At 44.4% G+C, this 16,870-nt stretch overlaps 1 protein-coding gene across 9 annotated transcripts in view; it reads right to left on the bottom strand.

Moving 5' to 3' along the window:
* The window catches only part of CDC27 (cell division cycle 27), a 195,631-nt gene that overhangs the window by 107,498 nt on the left and 71,263 nt on the right, over positions 1 to 16,870 (bottom strand). For 6 of the 9 annotated variants that reach the window (XM_029574213.1, XM_029574212.1, XM_029574216.1 and 3 more), the window contains 3 exons: positions 7,859 to 8,070; positions 1,303 to 1,417; positions 39 to 172 (listed from right to left, as the gene is read on the bottom strand). In XM_029574213.1, the coding sequence (XP_029430073.1) occupies positions 39 to 172; positions 1,303 to 1,417; positions 7,859 to 8,070 (461 nt within the window). The remainder of the gene's footprint in view (positions 1 to 38; positions 173 to 1,302; positions 1,418 to 7,858; positions 8,071 to 16,870) is intronic. The other 3 variants (XM_029574214.1, XM_029574219.1, XM_029574218.1) reach the window with 1 other exon arrangement.

Here is a 16,870-nt window from a genome sequence, read left to right as displayed (position 1 = left end):
AAGTTCTGTATCCTCCAAACTAGACAGAAGTTTAATACCTTGTTTGTGGACCAGAACCTTGCGTTTGCACAGCAAGAACTGGCGTCACGTCCCGACTATTTCCACTCTGGGAGAAAACAGACTTTGTTCCAGGTTGGCCCATTCTGGAAACAGGCTGCATGACACAAAATTTCTATAGGTTTGTTATTATATAAATCAACCGCACAAACAGTTAAGTCAGAAAATAAACTATTTCTATTTGCTGGAAAAAGGCTACATTAGAGGGCACTGCTACCACTTTCCCCATTCTGAAAACAGGCTTTGTACTTTGCCCACCTTCCCTTACTGAACAAACAAGTAACTTGTTTACACCAGGATAAGTCTGCCCAAGCTTTTTACCCTTTCAGTGTATTTTGATATTTGCAAGCCAAAGTAAGAAATCTAGGATTACAACTCCAGAATATAGTAAGATAGTGGAGAACAGAACTGGCTAAATTATAGTCACATAAAGGTGAATTTTAAAAGCTCTACACACTACAAAGCATGTCTTGGGCCTGTGCACACTACGCAGATTTTAAGAAGAGCTAGAGTACACGCATATCTCTCGGTACACGCACAATCAAGAAGTTAAAAAAGGGGTGGGGCGTGGACATGGTAGGACATGGGCATTCCCGGGTCACTTGAAAGGTGCATGCAAGTATTTACGTGGACAAGCGTGTGTCAGGGTCCCCCCTACTGCGCAACATTACCTCTGCTATGGATGGCGTATGTTTTAAAATAAAAAAATCAGGCTAATCAGCGAGGTTTGAAAGGTCAGGGATAATAGGGTAAAAGGGAGACTAGCTAGGGGGATTAGGAAATCCTATCCTTTAGTGGTGTGAATTGGGAATAAACTGGTATTTGCATCGGCACACACACCTAGTAAAATCCCCCCACTTAAGCGGGGGAGGTGGCATTTGCACACACATGCGCACATCCATATAAAATTGAAGCATACATGTAGGTGCATACTGCCGATTTTATAACATACGCGCATATGGTACGAAATGGCAGCATCTATTCACATGACCCAGATACGCGTGTACGTGTACACCTGCACAGCTGTTTAAAAAAAGTTACCGTCGTAGAGCATTCTGACATCTAAACAGAAAAGCCCAGTTATATGTAAAATTTGGAGGCACATGAGATGGAGACCTATTGACTATCTTAAATCTCACACAAAATAGGCTAACCAGCCATGTTTAAAGCTATCAGTTGTATTCAAGTTTCTCTAATCATCTGACGTAGGCAGTGTGTATGAATACAGGCCAGAGTGCATGATACCTTCTTCGAGGGTGCTCCTGTGGGTGGCATGTCAATGACAGTGGAGGAATTGGTATAGTTCTGTAAATATGATCCATCTCCGGGACTTGGGGTTTCTAGTGGCAAAATTCCAAAACTGAGGAGGCAGAAATCAAGAAGTGAAATAAAGAATGCAACCAAGCTGTTTCTCCTCTCCTCAAAGCAGAACCATCCCAATGTGTGCTACAATCAAAGAATCTCAGCTTTCAGGAGAGCATACAGCCCCATCTCTGGCAGGGGGATGACATATTTTTGTCTTCTGGACTGCTCAATAGCTTGCAGAGGGAGATGTTTCCACTAGGGGAAAGTGCTTTGAATCTGACATTTATCCAAAATAAATATTTTTAAAAGTGGGCAATATCAAGTCATGGAAATCAAATTACAATGTGGTATATTTGTATACATTTGTTTGGCAGCTTGATGACTTCCAGTTATGGACTTTAGTCTTACCTATAATATGAGAAATACAGCCACTGAAAATGTGGCTGGTGTCTGTGGTAGACTGTGAGCAATCCACCAACAGCTCCATCCAACAAAACATTTTCGGTAATCAATAATGCACTTAGACTAATCCCAACCACAATGACCCAACCTTCCCACACCCCTCTTTCCCCTTTGCAGTACTACAGAATAGAAGAAAAAAATATTTTTGCAAGCTGTCTTGGTCTATATTCCAGACCTCAGAGATTACTAATTCCATGCAAACTTGCCTTTAGTCATGTAAAACTTCAATTCCCCCAAACTCCACCCGATCAAGAGGAACACAAGTACATAGAAAGGAGACCTTTAGACATACTTTATAATTTCCTTTATTTCTACTACCTCAGTCCAAAACAATTGGGTTTAGTGTCTCATCCAGCTGGAGGTGGCAGAAAATATCTTTGACATTTCTGTCAAAGTATACTGAAAACTATGGAAAAGTCCATATCGACTTAATAGAAAAAGCTTTTTTTTTTTTGGTAGATCTTCTTAGAAATTTCTCTCTCTTTTTTTTTTTTTTTTTTTTTAAAGATTATAAAAATTAAAGTTTCTCTTCCCGGGTGGTTTCTGGACTGGTGTAGCAGAAATAAAAGGAAAGGAAATTAGATAAGTATAAAATTTCTTCCTTTTCTTTCTGCTACTCCAGTCCAGAGCGACTGGGAAGTACCAAAGCCCAATTATTCTCGGTGGGAGAATATTAAACCTGCTTTTAGAATGCTTGCTTTATATGCAGTGCTCCTTTTAATGAGAATATGTAGTCTATATTGTTTTGAAAATGAATATAATATGGACTACATGGCCACTTTATAAATTTCTGCAGGATGTACAATACTTCCAACAAGTTAGAGCATGATTTTCTTGTAACATGGGTGTCATTGTTATCTTCTCCTTTGTCCAACCTGGTATGGCTGGTTTGGAATGATATCTACACTTTTTCTGCTCCTCCAAATAAAAGGAATTTCTGACTTTCTTGAAAAAGAATCTGATATTCTAAATCTCAGTAAAATTCTCCTTAGTTCTAAGTACCCGAATGACTGACCTTTGCCCACACATACTACTTTAAAAATGTGAATATAAAGTGAATATAAGTAGAGATAAGCAAGTTTGCTTACCGTAAACGATGTTGTCATGGGATCTGTCAATCAGGTCTGGAGGCGGAGCTTGTCAAAGCAGAGATCAGAGCTTTGCTCGCTGCGGCTGCCCGTGTGTTCCCACGCAGGAAAGTAACGGAATATCCTCAGTCTGTGATTAAGCCTTAGTGTAGTCAAAGACTTGGTGACTGCCAGGGAGGAGGGTGGGTCAGCATGGCTAATTCATCCTATCTACAGAAACACCATTTACGGTAAGCAAACTTGCTTTTTCCCCGTCGATAGCAGGGCTGAATTAGCCATGCTGTCATGGGAGTCCCAAGCTCCCGATCACGTTGTTTGATATATATGTTTGTACGTGATCTTTGACAGTGTGGCAGTCACCGTGGACAGGAGGGATAGAAATTGCAGTATTGCTTGCCCTATCTTCGCATCAGTGGCTGCTTGTTGATCAAGGCAGTAGTGAGATGTGAAGGTATGAAGCGATGACCATGTAGCTGCCTTGCAAGTGTCTATGGGTTGTACATTCTTAAGGTGTGCCAAGGAGGCTGCTACTGCTCTGACTTGGTGAGCTTTAGGAGTAGAATGTAATTGTAAATTCTGTTTATCGTAACAGAATTTGATGCACTGTGCTATCCAGCTGGAAATGGTGTGTTTAGCCACTGGTAATCCAGGTGCCTTTGGGTCAAAGGAGACAAAGAGTTGAGAAACACAGGAGTCAGAGTTTGTCCTTTCTTTGTAGTATGCTAAAGCTCTTTTACAATCTAGTGTGTGCAGTAGTTTTTCCCTATCATTTGCATGAGGATTTTTCAGCTTGGAGAAGAGACGGCTGAGGGGAGATATGATAGAGGTGTTTAAAATCATGAGAGGTCTAGAACGGGTAGATGTAAATCGGTTATTTACTCTTTCGGATAGTAGAAAGACTAGGGGGCACTCCATGAAGTTGGCATGGGGCACATTTAAAACTAATCGGAGAAAGTTCTTTTTTACTCAACGCACAATTAAACTCTGGAACTTGTTGCCAGAGGATGTGGTTAGTGCAGTTAGTATAGCGGTGTTTAAAAAAGGATTGGATAAGTTCTTGGAGGAGAAGTCCATTACCTGCTATTAAGTTCACTTAGAGAATGGCCACTGCCATTAGCAATGGTAACATGGAATAGACTTAGTTTTTGGGTACTTGCCAGGTTCTTATGGCCTGGATTGGCCAATGTTGGAAACAGGATGCTGGGCTTGAAGGACCCTTGGTCTGACCCAGTATGGCATTTTCTTATGAGGTTTAGGGAAAAAGGTGGGTAATTCCATGGTTTGATTGAGATGGAATTTGGAAACCACTTTTGGTAGGAAGGATGGGTGAGTTCGGAGAACCACCTTTTGATGATGAAATTGCAGATATGGAGAATAATGGACCAAGGCCTGCAACTCACTAACTCTTCGTGCTGATGTTACTGCAACCCAGAATACCACTTTCCATGTGAGGTATTTAATGTGTGCCAAGTCCATGGGTTCAAATAGGAAAAGCATGAGCTGTTCCAAAAGTATGTTGAGGTTCCATGGAACTGGAGGTTTAGATATCGGACGACGAATGTGAGTTAACCCTTTAATGAAATGAGACAGTAAGGGGTGATTGGATATAGGAATATTGTTAACTGGTCTATGATATGCCCCTATGGCACTAAGATGAACTCTGATGGATGATGTTGCTAAACCAGCTGTAATTAGTGTATGAAGATAATCAATGAGCAACTCAGGTGAGCAGTCCAATGGTGGTACACCTTTGGAAGTGCACCATGTAGAGTAACGTTTCCATTTATAGCTATAATTTTTCCTCATTGAGAGTTTCCTGGATTCTTACAAGATGAATTGTGCCGAGTTGGAAACTCCTTGTTCTGTTAACAGGAGCCTCTCAATCTTCATGCTGTCAAGTGGAGAGATGAGTGTAGCGGGTGTAGAAGCGTCCCTTGATCTTGGCAGAGAAGATCTTGGCGATTCGGTAATCGAATTGGATCCATAATGGATAGTCTGAGAAGGAAACTGTACCATGGTTGCCTCGGCCAGGCCTAGGAGTATCAGTTGAACTTTGTCTGCTATGCACTTTTGAATTGTCCTTGTTATGAGTGGTATGGGAGGAAAGGCATACAGGAGGCCTGTCGTCCATGGTATGAGGAAGGCATCTTGGGCGATCCTGAATTGGCTTGGTCTTATCGAGCAGAATTTGGGAACTTGAGCATTGATCTCACTAATGCTACAAATGCCGTTATTGGCATATATGTTCTCTCTGTTAAAACCCTAGCTTCTTTTCTCTGTTCCAAGTTGTATAACTCCCTTGTTTTATTGTAACTGCAACCCTTAGCCTTCATTTGTTTAATGTTTACTATTATCATTATTATTTATTATCTTTTTTGTTCCCTCTCCACTTGTTAATTGTAAACCGACATGATGCGATATTCATCGTGAATGCCGGTATAGAAAAACTTAAAATAAATAAATAAATCTCTTTTGCAAAGAGATCTATCGAAGGTGTCCCCCACTGCCGGAATATGTTTTGGGCTATTTCTGTGTTGAGTGCCCATTCGTGAGGATGAAAGATGCGGCTTAGCCTGTCCGCTCTTGTATTTGCCACACCTGGTAGGTAAGTTGCCTGCAGATGTAGGCAATTTCAGTGAGCGTGTTCGAAGATTATCAGGGTCTCTTTGCAGAGGGACCATGAACCGGACCCTCCTTGTTTGTTGATGTAAAACATCGCCACTTGATTGTCCGTGTAGATCATGACCCTTCGCCCTTGCAGCTGGTTTTGGAACGCCTGTAATTCATTTCGAATCACAGAGTTCCAATAAATTTATTTGCAGGTTTTGTTCTGAGATTGTCCATAACCCTTGTGTTTCGTGAATCTCGAGATGTGCCCCCCATCCTTTGCGAGACACATCTGTGGTTAAGACTGCGTTGTGAGGAGGGGAACTGAACAGTGCTCCCTTGGACAGGGTGGAGTCTAGGAGCCACCATGTTATATCTTTTTTCATTTTGGCGGTCAGCGATACCATACCATCTGTGTCAATGGTTGTGAATGTGGTTTCCATTGGCGTTTAGTCCCCATTGCAGGCGTCTCATATGTAGCCTGGTGTTTGGAACCGTGAAAATCGCCGCCATGTGGCCCAGGACTACCAAAACCTGTCTCGCTGAAGGTCTCCGAGTATGGTTCAAGGTATGTAGAAGGTGACGGAATTGCGATATTCTGTCGGTGGGTAGGTATGCCCTGTTGCAAGTAGTGTCCAGGCATGTTCCTATGAACTGTAACTGTTGTGTTGGTTGTAGGTGTGATTTCTGAAAATTGATCATTAATCCTAATTCCTGTAAGGATTGTATCACCTGATGTAAGTGATCTACTAAGATGTTTGGAGTTGGGGCAATTATGAGCCAATCGCAATTGCGACGCTGATGAGCGGGTAAGAATATATTAGAACTCATTTGTGCTAACATCAAGAAACTTTTCCCACTTGGAGTCATTAAGAAGATTGCATATTGAGTATATCTTGAAACTCTTGGAAGATACTCCTTAAAGTCTGCTCATGGTATGTAGAAACAGCTTAGATGAACATAAGAACATCGAATGTTGTTTGTGCTAACAACACTTTATTATTGTTATATTATGGGATGGTTTTCTCCACGTATAGATTTAAGAATATTAATAAGGCATGTTTTGCTTGAGTTAAGATATTACAGTATGAGTGTATGGATGTAATATGAGGGGTTTTAGATAAGATGATTAAGTTTTTATGATATCTCCTCTTTAGTATTGTTTAAACGCATTACGATTGTTGTGAATAGAGTGGTATTAAAGGGATTTATTACCGAGTATGTTATTGTAAATTGATACTGTTCTTATTGGTGTATATTTTGGAGGGCCATTTTTCTGTAGAATAGTTTAGTATTGTCTTGTCTGTTTCTTAGTTTAAAAAAAAAAAAAAAAAAAGAAGATGAAATTGCTGATTCAACCTACTCCAGGTAAACTGTCATACCTATAGATTGATGCCACAGAATGTGTCAATATCTGCTTTCGTCTCTTAAGTTTTGTTACAGTATAATAATATTTTGTTTTGTCTTCATGCACTTGATTGGCTTTATTTTATTGTAAACTGCTTGGATAAATTGCTTTACAGGCATATATTAAATTCAATAATTACAATAAAACTTTACACTCGAAAGCCATAGATTCTTTTTAATACTACATCCTGTTTTATTCACTGGAATTTCATACAGTGCAGGTTCTGCAATATGCTGTAGATTTTCTATTGCTGCTGCAGGAAGCACAATGGTGATAATGATTTGACAAACAGGGCTTAAAAAAGGCCTTCTTGGAGATGAAGACTAACATTGCTTTTAAACAATCAGAAGCTCACTGGTCTTAGCTTTCGACATTCAAGGGTCCTCTTACTTTTTTTTAAACAAATAAAGAAAGGAAGTGAAGATTTAAGTCTTAGATTATCAGCTTCTTCTTTAAAATTTGATTTGATTTATATTCTGCCTTTCATGTAGATATGCTCGGAATTGGCTCAACCAAGAACCAACAGGAATGGGAGCAGAACAAAATGTCAGCTCACTATTCTCTAAAGATTACAGATACATGACTCCAACTTTTTTTTTTTTTTTAATTAAATTCAAAATCATGTGCCAGACCTGTAAGATAAATACTGCTACTCCATCATTAATTCTTCAGTCAGCTGGAGGCAGAGAATACTGCCTCAAACCAGTCTGTGCTCAGATTTAGTAGTGGTCAGATTTAAAAAAAAATAAAATAAATAAAATAATAGGATGTGGTCTGCCTCCATCAGCTGGATGAGGGACTAAAACTCAATCATTCTGGACTACTGTAGCACAAAGAAAAGGAAAGATGCATTTACCTTCAAGGTGTGCATACACTTCTTTCTTTCTGAGATAAACAGGCTGATAATAGTGAAGCTCATAGTGTTCCTTACCTGGGTGTCAGAGGGCTAAGAGCAGTTGGTCCGCCTAATAAATTCCTCCCACTTTTTGGTTTATTCTGAACCTGTTTAGACAGTATGGCTGTTCCTGACCCAAGAGGGAATAAGTCAGGAGAAATCACAGCAGAATCTATGTAAGACATTGAGGAATCTGTGTTCAAAGAGTACTTCGAATTGGAGGACTCCAGATTCAATCTATTTAATTCCTGAAAATGAGAATGAGTTTTTAGATTATTTTTAAAAAGCTTACTACTATTGCTGCTATTCTTACATAATATATTCATTAATCAATAATTAAATTCAAAGCATTTATCCAAGAGGACCATAGCTTATTCTGGACATCAGCAAATGGGGTATGGTTTTGTAGATGGCCTCAATCCTGCACTGCAGCAAACTTTGCTATTCCAGTACCAAGACCTATCCCCACAGTGCTGTTAATGCACTTCAGTCCTGCCCTGCAGACCCCACCTGTAATTCCAATACCGACCCCCCCCCCCCCCCCCCACAGCTCTGACAATGTATTTCAGTTCTATTCATGGGTCTCCTTTGTTATGGTTATTTGTCATAATGTACAGTGCCTTGCAAAAGCTTTGTACATTTTTTACATTTTGTCTAACAAATACAAATCAAACTGCATTAAAGCAGAAGTCTTATTCCACTGATCCACAAAGGAAAATTGGTTCTTACCTGCTAATTTTTGTTTCTGTAATACCACAGATCAGTCCAAACCAGTGGGTTATACATCCCTTCCAGCAGATAGAGTTAGAGAACAAAACTTTGATGCACTGCTACTTAACCGATAATGCCACCTGCAGAACCTCAGTATTGACCTGTAGTCAAGCCAAGATACTTAGAAACCCCTTTACACAGCCATAGGGAACTAAAGGTTGGATACCCCTGAACTATAAACCTGGTTTGTCAAGAATCAAAAACAGGGCAAAGAAGTAAATCCTGTGACTGCCCTCTAAGAAATTTTTTTTTTTACTAATCAGAAAAAGCCCTATACTAAGCAGCAAAACTTGACAGGAAAAATCAGTCTTTCAGCATCAAACGGGAGGGCCTCTAGACTAGATCTGTGATACTACAGGAATGAAAATTAGTAGGTAAGAACCAATTTTCCTTTCCTGAACATACCCAGACAGGTCCAGACCAGTGGAATGTATCCAAGCCCCCCCTAAACCGGGCAGGCCCCTGAAAGACCAGCATGCAGGACACTCTCCCCAAATGACTGCTTGTCCCGCGCCCTGACATCCAGACGATAATGCCTGGTAAAGGTATGGATTGAAGACCACACCGCAGCCCTACAAATCTCCTGTGGTGACAAAAGTTGACAGTCAGCCCAGGATGCAGCCTGTGCCCTAGTGGAGTGTGCTCTCAACCTGACAGGGATCTGTCGCCCCTTACAAATGTAAGCCAAGCAAATGACCTCCCTAAGCCAATGAGATATGGTAGCCTTAAAGGCCTTGTCCCCTTTCTTCAATCCACTGAAGAGGACAAACAGATGATCTGAGTGACGAAACATTAGTAACTTCCAAATACTGAAGCAGAGTCTGCCGCAAATCCAGGAGATGTAGTTCTCTATCCTGAGGAAAATCCTTCAACCACTCTGGAAACCCCGGGAGTTCTACGGTCTGATTAACATGAAAGGCAGACACCACCTTAAGAACAAAGGAAGGTACCTTTCTCAATGAGATTCCATCCCTGGAAATCCGCTAAAATGGATCCCTACACGGACAGAGCCTGAAGTTTGGATATCCTTCAAGCTGAAGGAACAGCTACCAAAAAGACCACTTTCAGAGTCAAATCTTCCAGGGTCGCTCTTTTCAAGGGCTCAAAGGGGGGCCACGAGGTACAGGGTTGAGACTCCAATCTGGGAAAATCTTTCGCATCAGTGGACGTAACAGTTTAACCTCTTTGAGGAACCTAACCACATCCGGATGAGCAGACAGAGTCCTATCCTGAAACCTGCCTCTAAGTGCACCCAAGGCAGCCACCTGGACATGAAGCGAGTTGTATACCAAACCCTTGGACAACCCCTGCTACAAGAAATCCAGCACAATGCAACACCTCCACTGTCAGAGGATCTAGGCGATGCTGAATACCCCAAACTTCAGTTTCCAGACCTTAATATACGCCCTAGAGGTCGCCGTTTTTTTGGATTGAAGAAGAGTGATGACGACTTGTTCAGAGTAACCCTTCAAGCCGTGAGACAAAAGCGATCCTCCCGATCCAAAAATAAGGGACCCTGATGCAACAGGTCTGGAAGATGGGTCAGGCTGAGAGGACCTTCCACCACCAGTCATACCAGATCTGCAAACCACAGTCTCTGCAGTCATTCCGGTGCCACCAGAACTACGGTCCTGGGATGCGACCCTGTGGCTGACGACCTAACCTATGAGAGGCCAAGGAGGAAAGACGAACAGCAGGATTCCCAATCAAGGGCACACCAGAGCAGAGCATAGAGGCCCAAACAAAATTCCTTTTGTCGACAAAAGAATCTCTGAGTCGCGTCGCCATAAGATCCAAATGGGGAGTGCCCCACTGTGCAAAGATGTGGTTCTGTACCTCCAGGGACAACTCCCCGGGATCCAATTATTGCCTGCTGAGGAAGTCTGCCTGCACATTGTCTATTCTTGCTACATGTGATGCAGCTAGACCTTTGATATGATGCTCCACCCAGGCAAAATAACCGGGACTCCAATGCCACTGCATGACTCTTCATGCTGCCCTGTCGATTGATGTATGCCACAGCTGTCGCTTTGTCCGAGAACACTCGAACCATGCAACCCCGGATCCATCCCCTTCTCTTAATTGGGATGAGACAGCCACCACGAGAGACTGGACCTGGACTCCCGAAGCAGAGGCAAGGGAAGATTAAACTCCCCTAAGCAGGGACTCCATCTGGACAACAGCACGCGTTGAAGCAGTCTCATGTGCGCAAATGCCCACAGGACCAATTCCAGTTTGGATGTCAAGGATCTCAGGACTTGTAAATAATCCCACACTTTGGGCACTTCCAGACAAAGAAGACGCTTCACCCGAGACTGCAACTAAATCACCCAGTCCGCTGCCAGGAAGACACTCTCACTGAGGGTCAAAATGGGCCCCTAAATAAAGCAACAGCTGAGTTGGCTCCAAATGACACTTCTCACATTGATAACCCAACCGAGTGACTGTAAGGTGGACATCACCCTTTAGAGAGACTTCTCGCATTCCTCCCTGGACTTCACTCGAGCCAATCAATTGTCCAGATATGGGTGGACCAAAATTCCCTCCTTGCAAAGAGCTTCCGCCACCACCATCACCTTGGTGAATGTGCGGGGCGCCACTGCCAAGCCGAAACGGAAGGGCTCTGAACTGAAAGTGCTGACTCAACACCTTGAAGCGAAGAAACTTTTGATGCTCCTGCCGAATGGTGATGTACAGGTACGCTTCCATCAGGTCTAGGGAGGCCAGAAATTCTCCTTTGCGAACCGCTGTCATCATGGTACGCAGTGTCTCCATGCAAAAACACAGGAGTCGAAGGAACCGGCTCACCTTCTGCAAATTGAGAATGGGCCAAAAGGAGGAGACCTTTTTTGGCACCACAAAGTAAATTGAATACCTTCCCTGACCCTGCTCATTAGTCCTTCTGGCCCCCCCCCCCCCCCCCCCGAGGAACCATTTTAGACTTCTTAGTCATGGTGGCCCGTGGGCAATCCTCTACCCGCCTTCTCCCTCCACTTCTCCTAGCCAGGTAGGCCTTGTGGAGAAGGAGAATAAAATCTGGGAAAAAATCCTCCAATTCATCCTTCCCCAATCCTGAGGGACTGTCAGCTGCCTCCCCCTCCCAGGCAGCTTGCCTGACCAGGGAGAGAGCCGGGGGGGGGGGGAGGAATTGTCTGACCACACCACTGTCTCCTGCACTGCCTTCCCGGCAGTAAAGGAAACTGGTCCAGCCATCCTCCTGTTGCGATTTCTGGCGTGGCCCAAGGGTCCTTCCTGCCCCGAAATGCATGCGGGCAGAGGGAGCGTGAGTTCAGTTGCATGGCAGGTGGCCATTTTACTTTTTGGCGCCATATCTCCAAATAGTGCCAAACGGCGCTCCCCCACGAGGCACCACATCCCAGGCTCCGGCTCCGCTTACTGAGCCAGCACGGGAAAAGCCACGATCCCCACTGGGGAGCTCCCAGGGACACGGGTGCAGTCCCATTAGCCCCACCAAAGCATGGGACAAACCAACCAAAAAAGGAAGAGACCCCACGGATCCCTCCCAGCACTAGCAGCTCGAGCGGACGTGAACCCCCGAAGCCCCTGGCTAACAGCCAGCCCACCACTGCTCAGACCTCCACCTCCCAGCCCTGGCTGACAGCCCCTCAGAAGTTCCTGCTAAGTTCTGCTCTTCTGTTTCCTGTTTTTTTGTTTTTTTTAAACAAGGCAACTTAAAATAAACTTTATTAAGCAGGTACTTCCCTGTATGGAGGAAAGAAGGTCGAGAGGGAGCTTCGGAGGGTCGAGAGAGCAGGGCCCCTGGCTATCTGACCATCCGGTACGTGCGGGCGAACCCAGCCAGGAGTGTCCAACTTACACTCAGATTTGTCCATGTGAAAAATTCTATTGGAAAAACATCACATGCTTTAATTATATTAACTGAATAGATGTGCATGAAGAATCATAAGCTGACAGCACCATTAGTAGCTCATTGTCTTAAGCATCATTGTACTTTTTCCGATTTTTGCTTTGATACTCACTCTGATATCTTCACATTGGAGAGGTGGTGATCTTTCTAAACAACTTTTACAATTAGAAAAAAATATAGTTGGATCACCAAAGTCGAACCATAAGGTTTAAACTTAGAAATAATAAATATAAATCTATTTGATATACAATGCAAAGATTTCTGGAAAGGATGTCATCTACAGCAAGATTTTGTAGATTCAAAAAGACAGCATCCCACTCCATTTTTAAAATGCTGCAATTGGTGCTCATTAGAAGTTCTGCCCCCATAAAATTATCCATAATATATAAGATGCTGTCATGCCATTTAAAGAAAATACAGCTTCTACATGGATAAGATTAGTAGTTTTCTTTGTAATGGGCTGTGGAACTAACTGAGGCCTCTCCTGAGGCTTGCGGCCCGCGCTCCTACCCGGCCCAAAGCGCCCTCCAGGACCGGCGGTAAGCCCCGCCCACCACACGATGACTGCATCGGTGCAACTCGAGCCCTTTAAAGGGCAGACGACGGCGCCAGGCATCACGCGCCTAAGGAGCGCGACAAAGGGGCCTGCCCCTTTGTGCGAAACAGAGCTGGCGGTAAACTACTGGTGAAACCTCTCAAACACCCACCTCGAAGTCTTTCAGCCAGAACCACTCATCTATAAGGCAGCCTCCTCCTCTACCGACCCCTCACATCCCAGTCTCCTACGGAAGTAGTCATTTTACAGCCTAGCAAGATAATCACAGTTACTAGTCTTCTACCAAGACTCAAACTCTGCTCAAATCCTGCTCATATATGCCTAGCAAGCATATATGAGCAGGATTTGCTCATATATGCTTGCAAGGCATATATGATTGTGCAAGCACCTGTGATTGTGCCTCCCACGTCTGATCTTCTATGCCCCGTACCCCCACCCCTTCCAGATCAGCCCCCCCGTTTCTCTCTCTCCCCACAGCTACCTAAGCTGCCCACATCCGCAGCCCCCACGCCGGAGCTGCAAAACCATCCCACCCTTCCCACAACACGAGAAGGATGACGCAAGCCTACCCAATCCCCCTCCTATATCACCACTTTCCTAAAAAATCACCCTCGCAATCCCCGATCCACTTAACTAGAACTCTCATTCCCATCATGACTTCTCCCTTTACTCAACTCCTGGGATTCACGCTATTCTCACTAACACTCTTCAACGCACAGTCACTCACAAAGAAAACTCGCATCCTCAATGATTATCTGCTAGACTCAAAGCCAGACATCTGTGCTATCACGGAAACCTGACTCAAACTCTCGGACATAGCCCTGATAAACCAACTACCAAAACATGTGTGTGATATTTTCTCACTTTCTAAGACAAAAAAATATGAGGAGGCAGCCTTCTTCTAGCCGCCAAAAAAGAGCTTAGGCTAACTACAGCCTGTCAAGACGCTTCTAAACTTGAATTAGGCCTCTTCAAATCCAACCAGCTTCAAATCCTGCTCATATATGCCCCCCCAGGGCTACTAGACAGATGCCTCCCCTCTCATTGAATCCATAGCAAAATACATAAACATGGACTCCCCCAGCTATGATCTTGGGGGATTTCAACCTCCACGTCGACTCAACGCTGCCCCTCCTCCAACTGTGAAGCCTCTCTCACCTCCCTCATGGCCATGGGCTTTAAACAAATCATTAACAAGCCCACCCATAAAGCAGGCCATACCCTAGACCAGGGGTCGGGAACCAATGGCTCGCGAGCCAGATGTGGCTCTTTTGATGGCTGCATCTGGCTCGCAGACAAATCTTTAATAAAAAAGTAAAAATCTAATAAAACCCCCCACCCTCCCCCAAGACCTGCCAAAAGTCCCTGGTGGTCCAGCGGGGTCCAGGAGCAATCTCCTGGACTTGGGCTGTCGGCTGCCAGTAGTCAAAATGGCGCCGACGGCCCTTTGCCCTCACTATGTCACTGGGGTCTACCAATGGCGGCGGTAGCCCCTGTGACATAGTAAGGGCAAAGGGCCATCGGTTGCCAGTAATCAAAATGGCGTCGACGGCCCTTTGCCCTTACTATGTCACAGGGGCTACCGCCGCCATTGGTCAACCCCAGTGACATAGTGAGGGCAAAGGGCCGTCGGCGCCATTTTGACTATTGGCAGCAGACAGCCAGCCGAAGTCCAGGAGTTTGCTCCCGGACCGCTCCTGGACCCCCGCTGGACCACCAGGGACTTTTGGCAGGTCTTGGGGGGTTGTAGTAAATTAATTTGGCAGGTCTTGGGGGGGGGGGGGGGATCAGGAGAGTAGGGGGTTGTAGTAAATTAATTTGGTAGGTCTTGAATGGCTCTCACGGAATTACATTTTAAAATATGTGGCGTTCATGGCTCTCTCAGCCAAAAAGGTTCCCGACCCCTGCCCTAGACCTTATTCTCATAAACTCCGGCCTATCACACACTCTCTCTCTCCTGACTGCATCCCAGTCCCTTGGTCAGACCACTCGTTGATATCCACCACCCTCACGGTGAAAGAATGTCCGACCTCTCCCCTTCCCCAATCGACCATCCACTTCAGGAAACTGTGCGCCCCAGATGTCCTCAGTGAATACCTATCCAAAGAACTTCTTAACCTTGATATTTCCAACCCTAACTCAGCCCTATTCTCCTGGCACAATATCACAAAATCGAAAGCCGACAAATTATGCCCCTCGTCAGTCAAAAAAATTAACCCGGCCTTGAAAAGAAAACAACCTTGGTTCTCCCCTGAACTCCAAAAGCTGAAGCAAGACCTCAGACACAAGGAATGCAAATGGCACACGACCCCATGCCCCATCACATTATCCGCCTACAAATTCTCCCTCCACTGCCACAGGAGCTCCATCTTACGACAAAAAGACTTTTATGCCCGCAGAATTCACGACCTCCGATTCGATGTCAAGGCCCTGTTTTCTTACGTTTCCGAACTCATGAACCTCACCGCCCCAGCCATCCCTGACGACCAAACACAAACTAAGGCCAACGAACTCGCAACCTTCTAACACTCCTCCCCACCAGTACAACTTCATCTCCTATCCCTTTTGCCACCTCATCTTATGCTGGAGCTAACCTCGACTCCTTCGAACCTACGTCCTCCTTGGAGATTGAAACCATCTACCCACCCTTCCGACCACATCCTGACAAAACTACTCTTATCGTTCCGGACACTATCACCAAGCCTTTGGCAGATATTATAAACTGCTCCTTATCACAAGGAATCTTCCCAGACACTCTAAAACTCGCCACCCTCAAACCCCTTCTGAAGAAACCAAACCTAGACCCTAGAGAGCTCACCAACTTCCGTCCTATTTCCAATCTTCCTTTTGATGCCAAACTCATGGAGAAACAGGCCAATACTCAACTGTCAGACTACCTAGACCACCATAAAATTCTCTATCCTACTCAATATGGTTTCCGCAAATCGCTAAGCATGGAAACCCTTATTTCCCTCACGGACCATATCATTATGGGCCTAGACAAAGAACACTCATTCCTGCTAGACATCTTGGCAGCGTTTGATACTGTGAATCACTCCATCCTCCTAAATCACCTATCCGGCATAGGTATATCAGGAACTGTCTTCAGATGGTTTGATTCCTTCCTCAGTAATAGAGGCTATAAAGTTAAAATTAACAAAGAACCCCCTAGCATCAAATCATCACTAGGAGTAACCCCAAGGCTCATCACTGTCTCCCACCCTCTTCAATATCTACCTCCTACCCCTCTGTCAGCTGCTTACAAACCTAAAATTAAAACATTATCTTTATGCCGATGACGTACAGATTCTGATCCCTATAACAGAATCCCTACCGAAAACACTCAAGTTCTGGGAAAGCTGCCTCCAATCTATCAACCTTCTCCTCACCAGTCTAAATCTTGTCCTCAACTCAGCCAAGATGAAACTCCTCCTCATCTCGACCACACTGATCTTCCTCTGCATACCCCTCCCAACACCATGGTCACCCAAGTTAGAGACCTCGGAGTGATACTTGACAACTACCTGAACTTAAAGAAATACGTCAATCACATAACCAAGGACTGCTTCTACAAATTACAAGTTCTAAAAAGACTTAAACCACTCCTTCATTTCCATGACTTCAGGACAGTCCTCCAAGCCACTCTTTTTGCCAAGATAGACTACTGTAACGCCCTCCTATTGGGTCTTCCCGCCTCCACCACCAAACTACTTCAGATGCTCCAGAACACGGCTGCCAGAATCTTGACAAACACCAACCGTGGAGATCACATCACACCCATCCTCAGGAACCTGCACTGGCTCCCAATAAGTTTTAGAATCCTACACAAGTC

The sequence above is a fragment of the Rhinatrema bivittatum genome, chromosome 12 (assembly GCF_901001135.1).
Source record: "Rhinatrema bivittatum chromosome 12, aRhiBiv1.1, whole genome shotgun sequence".
NCBI lineage: Eukaryota > Metazoa > Chordata > Amphibia > Gymnophiona > Rhinatrematidae > Rhinatrema > Rhinatrema bivittatum.
Note: the sequence above shows the minus strand (reverse complement) of the source record. Positions and strands in the feature narration are given on the sequence as shown.